The following is a 12,061-nucleotide window of genomic DNA, read 5'->3' on the forward strand; positions in this document are numbered from 1 at the left end:
CGCTTCTTTACGTTCATTGGTGTAAATTGTTACTTTCTCCAAGATCTGTTGGATTTTATAGGTCAATTGAACACGTCAATTTGCCTTTTGCAAATCACAACAAGTTTGACTGCGCAACAGTAAGCAGCAAAGCCAGCCCTCTGTGTCCTATGATTGGTAGTTTACTTTGGGGACACAACATTTCCTAAAATGGAAACGATTCTAACATTATTATTGGTCAATCTATATGCCAATCGGATTATTAAAAAGAGCAACAGGCTTGACGCGAGGCACGTTAGTTAGATGACGCTTGAATGTTGGCTAAACAAAACATGGCGTCCCCCTGTGTGAACGCGGAGGGGTTTTGTTGAATTAAACCACAGGAAATAATCGTCAGAATATTCGCGGTCGTATGAACATCATATTTTATTTCCTATATAGTATCATATTTTGAACAAGGTATGTTTAGGTCACTTCATACTAACACTGAATTAACTCGCGCTGGGTATCGAAAAGTTCTGATAGCTAACTTGTTGATGGCTAGCTAACAGTTAGTTACCAAGGTAGCTCTAGCTAGCAAAATGAAGTTAGCCCTGTGGCAATACAAGATGACAAGCTCTTGCAGTTCTTACCGGGAATCATAGCTTGGCTAGCTCATTAAAATGTTGCGTAAAGTGAGTTGAATTCAAGCTGATTAGCTAGCTAGTTGTATCATTTAATCTTAACTCCTAGCCACGGTAGCTAGCTGGTTAATACCAATACAGTAGCTAGCTAAGGCGTGTTGTTTGTGAGAAAATACGTTTATTATTTCCCCTATAAGCCAATAAGGGGTTTGACGTCTGGTTGTTGTCCAACTTTCTAAGTTGTTAGGTAGCTGGCCGGCTGACTGGCTACTTCAGTAAATGAAGGAAAACAAGGAAAATTCAACTCCTGGAAATCCGACTGCAAGCCTGGACCACATAAAGCCATGCTGGTATTGGGACAAGAAGGACTTGGCGCATACGCCCTCACAATCCGAGGGTCTCGATCCAGCGACTGAGGCCAGATACAGGCGCGAGGGAGCCCGGTTCATTTTCGACGTTGGGACGCGCCTGGGATTGTATCCTTTTCTATTGATCCCAGTCTCATTATCCTTGGTTTTTCACTGTTCGTTTACACTTTGATTGTACTTAAATGTAGTCCATATTTTCATAGCCATAGTGTGTGATCAAATCGCTTTCAGTTGTTGAAATAACTTAAATGTGTTATATCTGTATGTTCGATTTCTATATGATTAGCAGTTAAGCATTGCTGCGTAGTCAGATAAGAGATCGATGCTAATGTTTGCCCTTAACACAGACGCAGGCACTACGATACTTTGGCCACTGGAATCGTCTATTTCCATCGTTTCTATATGTTTCATTCATTTAAGCAATTCCCCAGATATGTAAGTATCATGGTATATAAGTATATATTAGCAGACGATATTACTAGTACGTTTGAACGCTGGAAGCGCTTGCTTTCAAATGTCAACAATTCAATTGGTGCATGTTGCTTGCAGGTCACTGGGGCGTGCTGTTTATTCCTTGCTGGGAAAGTGGAGGAGACTCCAAAGAAATGTAAAGACATCATAAAAACAGCTCGCAGTTTATTGAATGATGTTCAGTTTGCACAGTTTGGGGATGACCCTAAGGTGAGGCACTGCATTGTTTGTAAATAAATATAATAAAATAGAAAAAATAGAAAAAAATCCGTTTGACATTTCTGTGGTGATACCGTTCTTGTACTTTGGGAATTTGACTTCTACCGTAAGTGGTGTTCTAAACATATTTTCTCTGCTATTTTATTGCACCAGGAAGAAGTCATGGTGTTGGAAAGAATATTATTGCAGACAATTAAGTTTGATTTGCAAGTGGACCATCCGTACCAATTTCTTCTTCGCTATGTCAAACAGCTAAAAGGTTTGTCTTGTAACTTCATTACAATAATGTAATAATTATTAGAATCATGTAATGATTTGCATGTAATAATGTAAATCATTTAAGGATGGGGACTTTTAGGAATCTTTTTGTCAAAAAATGCCTTCATCCCTTTCAGGCGACAAGAATAAAGTGCAGAAGCTGTTGCAGATGGCTTGGACCTTTGTAAACGACAGGTATGTAAGAGATGCTGTAGCACTGCATTCTCTGATCTGATTTACTACATGATTTGATCTCTGTGGTACCCAGCTGAGATCTGTCCTCTCTCCTCTCAGCCTGTGCACTCTGTAGTACACTCAGACCTCTCTCCTCTCTCCACTCTCCACTCAGCCTGTGCACTCTGTAGTACACTCAGACCTCTCTCCTCTCAGCCTGTGCAGTCTGCAGTACACTTAGACCTCTCTTCACTCAGCCTGTGCACTCTGTAGTACACTCAGACCTCTCTCCTCTCAGCCTGTGCACTCTGCAGTACACTCAGACCTCTCTTCACTCAGCCTGTGCACTCTGCAGTACACTCGGACCTCTCTCCACTCAGCCTGTGCACTCTGCAGTACACTCAGACCTCTCTCTCCTCTCTCCGATCAGCCTGTGCACCATGCTGGCCCTGCAGTGGGAGTCTGAGATTATCGCTGTAGCCGTCATGTACCTCGCCGGGCGCCTCTGCAAGTTCGACATCCAGGAGTGGACCTCCAAGCAGTCCGCCCGCCGCTGGTGGGAGCAGTTTGTCCAGGATGTCCCTGTGGAGCTACTGGAAGGTGCTGTCTGGATGTTTTAGAGACGTGGAGTATAGTATAATACCATATAATATCATATATACATGTAAAATACAATGTTCACACAGCCATGAAACTTGGATGAGTACTTGTACAGTATTTGACCTAATATGGGCATTTATGCTTGCCTAACACCTGCCAAATTGTTGTGCATTGGTTTTCATTTATTAAGCGCTGTTTATGGGTTTACGACCCGTCTACACCAAGAACGATAAATCTGAGCACCCACACCGATCAACGATAACGCTCTGTAAATCGTTTGTCGGCTGCGTTTTCTTCCATTTTGAACGTGACCTGTAAATTTGGATGGATTTTGATTGGTTGTCAGTGTTTTATTGTTCATGCAGCTCCAAAAGGGATCCCAGCAATATCACTCGTCGCTGATCGTTATAGTTGCGGTGCGGACTCCACACCACAAAATTATACATTTATAGTTATCGTTGTAGTTCTTGCTGTGGACGGGCCTCACTGTCAATTATTTCTTCGTACTGTCTTGAGAGGCTTCGGTGGACAGTCACGCAGATCTGCTGTCGGGTAACCTGGCGGCGTCATTGTGTCCCGTAGACATCTGCCACCAGATCCTGGACCTGTACTCCCAGGGCAAGCAGCCCATCCCGCAACAGGCCGGGCTGTCGGAGAAGGAGAAGGCCACGCCCACGCTGCAGCAGCTGCAGGCCATAGCGCTGGCCCAGCAGCAGACCCAGCCTCCCCCGCTCCCTCCGGCCCCGCCCGCGCCCAAGAAGGCCTCTCCACAGGCCAGCCCTCCACGCCAACTGAAGAGGCCCCACGTGAGTGGACAGCAGCATCGTCAGGTTCATAGTGGCTCCTCCCCTATTTATACCGACTCCCCTGAGGTCACATGACCATGTGCACCTTCGGTGCCACCCACTGATTTCCAGGCAGCATGTTCACAGTCATGAGTTCACAGGCACTGCGAGTGTCCTATTTAGATCATTTAGGCCAATTTGGGAATAATTTATTAGATTATTTAGATCCAAGTACCCATATAATATAAGGTTTGTGTGATCTGGGCAGTGTGTGGCTTCAACTGCTGCCTGTGAATCTAGTTGGTGAAATGGGGCTGTATTTTCTGTGTCACATAAGTACTTTCAAGTCCATTAGAAGTTATGCCTCTTTGCAGTTAGAATGCGTCCTAAACTAAACTTGCTTTGGATATTTATGTGGTATATTCTGTAGAATAATGCACAGTTATGTAGGCTACACACTTCATTTTGTGGTGGATTTCCCCAATAAACAATGCAATAAATGAAACCAGTATCTGTTATTTCTGATGTTGTTTTTATCACTAGGTCGCATCTCCAAAAGAAGAGCCCAAGCCATCAGGTAAAATCACCATTTCCTTTCAGTGTACTTGGTGCAATGTTACTACTATAGACAGTTAATCTATTCAATTAATCCAACAACATGATTGTATTAAGGAAGTAGGAGTATTTTTCCCGTCATTGGTTGTTTTTTTTCTTTAGTAGAACAAGTTGGCTCCAAAATCCCCCGTCTGGAGACCCCAATGCCCCCTCCGCCCACAGCGCAGCCCCCTCCTGGTGAGTTTTCCTAGGAGATGTATAACACCACTACCACACATGTCAGGAACATAATTTTTCAAAATAAAAGTCCCTTACAGCAATCTCTGATGCAAATAACTGTGCTGTGCTGAGCTGATTATCCAAGTTCAGTAAGTAGTAAGTGTAAAATGAATTGTCTTCCCTTTTTAGAGATGTTTTTCCTCCAAAAGGTAGTTTGCTGGTCTATCTCTGTAACTGAAATAACGGCATTATTGAAAACTGTTCTTTTCTGAAGCCATACTTCATCCCTTGAACATGCTGATGCATCGCCAAATGTCCATATATATCTTATAATCCTCTCATCCATTCTATGCATTACACGCAATGTCATTAAATTTTCCAGAGAATTAGCTCACTGACATAGAGTATCCACACAGTGTTTTAGAGCAACAGCTGGTTGCGTGTTGCCCGTTGCCTTTAATGCTGTAGAAATATGAGCCCATTTGCAAAGTTTGACTAAGACCGTACAGTTGCCCCATTGCATAAATGCACAATGGATTGCATCGCTACTGACCTTTCAGGCAAATCTGATAATTGCCTTAGCGCATTAAGACCGCTCTTCGAGTAACCAGTACAGTAGACGGCTTTGTAGTGTGATCCGTCTGGGTGTGTGATGGATGTGGAGGCTGGGAGCTGAAGAGCTGGATCTTCTGTGTGTGTTTGAGTGTCACATGATCGCCACTGCAGAGCGCAAGCCCCCTCCAGCGGAGGCTGAGGTTTCCAGGCCTGGAGAACCCGCGGAGGTGCCCAAAGCTCCAGCGCCCCCTCCTCCCCACCCCGCCCCCATTCACCAGCCCCCTCCCCTGCCCCACCGCCCGCCACCTCCACCCCCCTCCAGCTACATCATGGGCATCCCCACCTCCAGCTCCTACATGTCCGGAGAGGGCTACCAAAGCCTGCAGTCCATGATGAAGACCGAGGGCCCCTCCTACGGAGCCATGCCCCCCTCCTACGGGCCCCCCATGCCGTACCACCCGCACGTGTACCCGCCCAACCCCCCGCCCCCCGTGCCCCCGCCCTCCGCCTCCTACCCCCCGCCCAACCTCCCTCCCCCCTCCCCGTCCTACCCGCCTCCAGGGTACAACCACAGCTACCCCCCTCCACCGCCCAGAATGCCCCCGGGTCACGGCGTGCCCCCTCCGGGGATGGGCATGCCTCCCGCCGGCTACCCGCCCCCACCGGGGCCCCCTGGGAGCCAGTCCCAGCCACCCCCGCCCCTGCCCCCAGGAATGCCCCCCGTCGCCGGAATGAACCGAGGAGGCTGGATGAGATGAGCCGCTGGAGAAGACCCGCCTGCTTTTTCTCGAAAGCAAAGGCCGCCACTTCTACGGCGAAGGGCAGTTTATAGTTCAGCAATTTATGATCATCTCCACTAACGATCGGGTCGCAACAACCTTTAGTTTATACTAGAATGACGGACGATGTGATGTCATCGTCGTGCCCATCGCTGAGACTTAAATTTGTATTGAACATTGACCCTGGTTCAATTGTTTGACAACCTTATTATAGAATGTTCTCATCTGTAATTTTCTTTTGCGAAGTGTCATTGACTAGCTTCCGTGTCTCAAGCCCCACCTCTGTGTTTTGTTAGTTTATGCTTTTTATGAGCGACCGCATACCAAAATCGAAGTCGAGCGATAATGGAATGTTGGTGACAATGTTGCTGAACATACATCGCCTAACTATAAACTGACCTTGAGATGTGAAAAATCTTAACAGTACTCTTTAATATATTAAATATTTTTTGAGGAAAAAGTCTAAAGATTATATATTGTTTTGGAACGGGGAATGGAAGGTAGCACACTATTTGGGTGTTGTTGCAGTACCACCTAATTTTGTTGAGTGGACAAGGTCTGGTTATTTTGTCTTTCTGATGGCAGTAATCATCCAAGTGAACCTCACAAGGATGAAAATCTTGATGACTAGCCATCTGATCCGTTTCTAGTCTTACTAGAATTGGTGTTTGTATGAAGTCCACCAGCGAGAGGTGGCCACCATTTTGTGAAGCATGGAATGACTCCTTTGGCAGTGCTTTTTCCATCCCTGTTGTCATGTATGAGATTGGTATGCACGATTCCCACGGTTCCCATTTAGCAGAGTAATGCTGTTAATTGTAGACCAGTCTGATGTTCTTTGCCTGTTCAGTTGAAGTTATTAGCACATTACTTTAAAATACTGGGTTTATTCTACTGTTTGATTCCCAAGGGGATCAAACTAACTGGGTCATTCTTTAGTTTAAGGCACTGTATAGTATTCACACATTTCTAATTTGATTCGTCCTGACTGTTTCTGTCATTAGATTGTGCTGGAGGGGGGGTAAATACACAAACATGTTTGTATGTTTACTAAGGTTTGTTCTGAAGAATAAAGATCGTCATGAGAATGAATGAACAAACCATTCAGCACTAGAGGCCACTTTGTAAATGGTGTTTCTTTGTAAGAGCTTTCCAACTGTGCCTTTAACTTTTCAGTAGCAGACAGTTTAGGAAAACAAAATGGTTGATTAATATGTGAAGTAATGTCTAAATCTGCTGTACATGACACTTATTTCTGTAAGACTATTATTTCTAAGAAAAATACATTAAAAACATTACTTTCATGTGTCATTCTGTGGTCGTTACAAGAGTAGATATCGGGGCACTTGTGTGCCATTTCCTTGTACAGGTAAGATTAGAGACCTTGTGCATAATAGTGAAGAATTTTGAGTTGACACAAACGCCAAACTTATCAGGATGCCAAACTCATAGTTGGAAGTAAGAAAAATGGATATAAGGGAAATAAGTACAACAGGTATTAAAAGGGAAATAAGTACAACAGGTATTAACCTGAATAAGGCTACGTGTCTTTTCACAATAGTAAGGTGCAACAATTTATCTTAATATACACATCACATTGCAATTAATCACCAAGCTGTTGTTTCTAAGTACCTGTACTGTTGGTCCACCGGGATAGGGGAGGAAAATGCTCTGAGTAACTGGTTGTGACTGTCGTGTCATATTAATACCTACCAGCAGGTGGCAAGCTTGTTCAGCCCTAAATCCAACAGCATTCGCTGAAGTTATTCAGAATATGCATAATCTGCATTACAAAAACGCCAGAACTACGAAGCCAATACTTTATTTTATTATTTTCAAAATCATCTAAAAGTGGTCTATTCCATATTTGATTTTTAAAACGTTTGTTTAACTTGCTAAAATACCAGTCCATTCCAGCTACATATAGCTTATGAAAAAAGGTTATAAAGGCATGCTAGTTACAGGTTCTCTAGAGGAAGTGGTATTTACAGAGCACTGTATACACACAGGGTTCCAGTTTATCATGTATCTGGTAAACATAAAATACAACAGAACATCAAAATCTCATCCACAAAAGAAGCAGTGCATTTGAATAACATTAGGAAAATATTCTACTTTACATCTGATTTGTATCCAAATGAACTAACATACAAACGTCAGTAGTTGTATGCTCTATTTGCTTACAAAGGTCACTTTTCTTTAATGATATATTTTGAAGACTCGGTGAGTGTACACGTAGCTGACCCTAATTGTGTTTGGTCATTTTTAATATCTACATTAACACCTTGGCACTAAAAGCCAGTTCCCATAAACAGGATACACATTTTCAGGAAATAATAGGTAAACAATGCTACTGGGAGAATCTAATATGAGGTGTCCATTTTGTTTCTTCCTCACACAACGTCTGCTTATTTTGTTCACAAATTGCCAGAAAAGTCAACAGCAACAAGCACAGACCCAACGCATTGAGAAGTCACTTGCTGTATCCACATTTACAATAATTTACATTTCTATACGGTTTTAAAGTGGCAACAACTTTTACACATTTGTGCGAGTAGAAATCCAGAGACCCGAGAGACAATAAGCATATTGCATGAAAAACTATTCTGGAGGAAGGAGTGTTTTAACCCTTTAAGTGGCACACCAAAAAAACAACCAAACACAGGGGAATGATACAGCTTGACTGAGCAGACCATTAAAGGATTAAAAAGACTGGTGATAGAACGATTATTCTGAATAATGACCAGTTGAAATTCCTGGGGAAAAATACATTGAAAGTAGAGAAATGCAGAAAGTGTTGAGCAGACTTAAGCCCTGTGAGGAGGCCACCTGACTCCGTAACATATCCCTCCGCCACTCAGCCATAGGTTGGTGAGATGAAAGCAGAAATATCCCTCCGCCATTCAGCCACAGGTGGATGGGACTGAAGGCATTTTCCCAGTGCCATTTACACGATTGTCAAATATGAACAGCAAAATTGTGATTTCACTGTGTGTACAACTTGCTATTTTTCCCACTCTTACTCACTGAAATATATAACTGTCATTTGTTGACAAGAATTTGATCTGTGGATAGACAAAGTCATCTCGGAAAATTCATATCTCACAAATGGCCACTCTAGAAAAGGAAGAAAGTAGTGACAGCAAAGTATTGCTATGGGTTTTACATATTTTACATGCCACTACATTGTTATATTTGCTTAAAAAGTGATTCCTACATTTAAAATAAATTTAGTTCTCAAGTAAAGGGGACTATTTTACAGTAGGTTTCAAAAACAAACCTATAGCCACTGACTTTCTTTAACCTGGAACAAACACACACAACTGATCATTAAAACTGACATCCATATAGATTGTCTGAAAAGTCGATGCTGCAAAAATCACAAACTGCTTGACAATGCCCACACAAAGCCGCTGAAAGCAATTGAAGGAATTGGTTAAATACAGTTAAATAGCACTGTGTTTACCCAAAGTCAATACCTGGAGTGGCAAATAAAACTAGCTGCCAGTCTTAAATACTTGAGATACCAAAACAATTGGCTAGTGATGAAAATAAGACTCAGTGACGTTTTCATACTGTTGGGTAAGTGGTCCAGGAAGATCAAGCTTTGCTGTCAAGCAGGTGCAGTCTGTGATCAGTAGGCAGTCAGAAGAAAATCGATTTTGGTTGAAAAGTTCTGTATTTTCAAGGTCTCGCAGCTCAACAAAAATTCCGTCCCTCATATTTAGCCCCAGATACGCAACTACAAAGGGCCTTTGAATTGGTTCCCGGAGAGATGCTGTCGGATAGATGGCTTGGAGCCAGCCGCGTCGCCCAACTTGCGCCACACCACCTGAACACAAAAGAACAGGAGGGGGGGACACACAAGTTAGCCAACACATTGTAATTACCGTAACTCATTCATGGCTAATGACCAGCATATTTAAAATATGAAAGACGCGCGGACACACATAGGGCGCCATTCCGGATCCGGAGCGATGCTAGGTTTCGATGGGAAGAATCATCACATTGTGTCTTTTTCCAATCTTTGCCTTTCATGTAGCGGCCTCTGTGATTCTGGGCCCAGTGGAATCTGCCAGTGAGCACACAGTGCTGTATTGTACAGGTCCTGGATTCCACACTCGCACATGTATCTGCAGAGGGGCCAGCTTTTGCCCCGCGGTGCGATCGGGAGGTTGTTTTTATAACGATGGGACGATGTTTGCGATGCGAGCGGGATGGGAACGATTTGCTTTCCTTGTTACATTTATTTTAATTGCACTGACAACCGCTTCCCACTCACAATAAATCTCCTCCAATTAAGGTCCAGTGAAAAGAGGCACTCTGTTGTGTTGTTAATTGAAACACTGCCTCCCTTGAAATTGTGGCAACTTTGCAAATTTAGCAGGCAAACAAACACAGCTCCTCCAGCCCCATTCAACCTCTCATTAGTGCGCCGTGGAAACGTTTCTATAAAAAAGTGTGTGTGTGTGTGTGTGTGTGTGTGTGTGTGTGTGTGTGTGTGTGTACGTAGGCGCGGGTGTGCATGGGTGTGTGTCAATGAGAGAGAGAGAAAAAGAGAGAAAGAGAATATTCTGGAATCTTGTCCTCCTTACATTACACATCTCCCGAACGATCGCCTTCTCCTTTTCACTCAGGTCTTCCTCGTAATCTTCCGGAATTTGCTTGTCTAGTTTTTCATGAACTTCAAGGACCTACGTGGAGTGAAATAATGAAAAACATGCGCAAACAGCTCAAAATGAGTTATGAAAGCATTCTTTTTGAACATTGTAGCAAAATAGCATGCACAAAAGCAATTTAAAGATTTTAATGAGGCCTGTAACCGACAGTTAAATTGATTTCCCCCACCAACACCGTGATTATATAAACAGCACAAACAGGCTCCATTAGATTATCAAATTAATAGCAGTGTGCTAATGCCTTAAATAACAAGGTTATGTAACTCGTAGAAAGGCAATTAAATAATAAATTCATCTTAAGTACGTTGTGTTCTCCAGCATGCATGATTTGCTTTAAAAAAACATGGTCAGCTAGCAAATCCCCTAACAAGCATAATGAACATCTGTAAAGCAATCGCATATTAAGTATTAGTAATTCAAGCAGACAGAATCACAGAGATTCAAATCCACTCTCCACTGAATAATTGCACATTGGGTGTGTGTGTGTGTGTGTGTGTGTGTGTGTGTGCGGGAGTTTCAAAGGGGAAACATCCATTTAGGTGAGTTCCTGAATTTTGTTTTACAAAGCTAGGTTTTGTAACATTATTATACAGAATATAATCATAAACAGATACTCATTTACACTAGGAGAGTGGAATTTAGATGTAATCTCTGATTATGATTAATGAGAATGAATGCTTAATGGTATATATAATGATGAGCCTACACCATTTTGCTAAATATTGACTGTTGTTTGGCAGGGAAAGCAAGCCTTTAGTAACTGAAGAATTATCAATACAAGAGCAGCTAATTCTCAGGTTCACCACATGGTGGCACAATTGAGCATCACAACTGGTAGAACCAGAGGGTTTGGGAAGCAAAGGTAACTTCAATGTCTTTGAGCTGGTTCAAAGGTCTAATTCACTCACATTCAAAGTTAATGGTTTCTGAGCAAAAAGGCCTCCACAATATTCCCTTTCATTTTGTGGAATGACACTCTTGAGATACTGAACCTGACCTTGCAGTGCTAACATTTTGCCTGAGGAGAGAACACGCAAGAACTGAAGAATTGATATGTAGCCTACATCTAAACAAAGTAAACTCAAGGCAGGTGTGTCAAGCTCCACGGTGAAATGTCGGAGGTGTGTTTCTGTGAGTGTGTATTGGACACTGCCTCTGCTCTAAGGAGGAAAGGACACGTTACCTTCATGGCGTGAACCACTGCCTCTGGTTTCTGCGCGGAAGGCAGGTAACCCGCTGTAGGGGAGGTGTCGCTGTTCGCTATCCTGGCAGAACCCTGCAGACAGAACAACGTTACAAGTTAGAAGACCTGAGCACACACACGCACACCCACACGCACACGCACACCCACACGTACACACGCATACAAATTCATGCACATACACACGGACAATACCAGCACACAGGGCTCTATAGTGCATTTAGGAGCATTTACTTCTGAATTCTAATTTGCTGATCTGTAAAATTTACTTCTTAAAATGAACTTGCATAAATGTGCTCAAAAATGTTTTAAATTAGGAGCATATGTGTTCCTTGAAAAATTAGTGCAGAACCCTGCCACAAACAAAGACTCCTATAGCTTCAAGCCATGATTAAAACAAAACTACACGCACCCACACACACAAACACACAAAAAATGCTTGTACAAACATAAGTATGCATCCTTAAAATGCCTCCTACACAAAGCTTGCCTTGTACGTTACACTGACAGACTGAAATGTTTTGCGCACCATAAGACACTGATAACGCATCCAGCCAGGGTCACAAGATACAAGTTCAGGCATCAGATGCTAAAAA

General features: G+C 42.9%; 2 protein-coding genes across 12 annotated transcripts in view; one reads left to right on the plus strand and one right to left on the minus strand.

Annotated features, from left to right (window-relative positions):
• Positions 1–249: 249 nt before the first annotated feature.
• Positions 250–6,896, plus strand: ccnk (cyclin K). 4 transcript variants are annotated; one of them, XM_061241135.1, is made up of 11 exons: positions 250–438; positions 843–1,078; positions 1,324–1,405; positions 1,520–1,651; positions 1,814–1,919; positions 2,056–2,113; positions 2,523–2,692; positions 3,275–3,522; positions 4,021–4,054; positions 4,195–4,269; positions 4,978–6,896. In XM_061241135.1, the coding sequence occupies exons 2-11, from the start codon at positions 882–884 to the stop codon at positions 5,562–5,564; spliced, it is 1,689 nt and encodes a 562-aa protein (XP_061097119.1). In that variant the 5' UTR covers positions 250–438; positions 843–881; the 3' UTR covers positions 5,565–6,896. The 4 variants fall into 4 exon arrangements, with proteins under 4 accessions (XP_061097119.1, XP_061097129.1, XP_061097134.1 ...); XM_061241145.1 differs by having other exon boundaries at positions 4,198–4,269; XM_061241150.1 differs by having other exon boundaries at positions 3,275–3,498.
• A 495-nt stretch (positions 6,897–7,391) lies between these two features.
• Positions 7,392–12,061, minus strand: part of LOC133127995 (coiled-coil domain-containing protein 85C-A-like) — a 48,179-nt gene continuing 43,509 nt past the window's right edge. For all 8 annotated transcript variants that reach the window (XM_061241234.1, XM_061241224.1, XM_061241216.1 and 5 more), the window contains 3 exons: positions 11,448–11,540; positions 10,181–10,279; positions 7,392–9,417 (listed from right to left, as the gene is read on the minus strand). In XM_061241234.1, the coding sequence (XP_061097218.1) occupies positions 9,328–9,417; positions 10,181–10,279; positions 11,448–11,540 (282 nt within the window). In that variant the 3' untranslated portion in view covers positions 7,392–9,327. The remainder of the gene's footprint in view (positions 9,418–10,180; positions 10,280–11,447; positions 11,541–12,061) is intronic.

The sequence above is a fragment of the Conger conger genome, chromosome 1 (genome assembly GCF_963514075.1).
Source record: "Conger conger chromosome 1, fConCon1.1, whole genome shotgun sequence".
NCBI classification, from domain to species: Eukaryota; Metazoa; Chordata; class Actinopteri; order Anguilliformes; family Congridae; genus Conger; species Conger conger.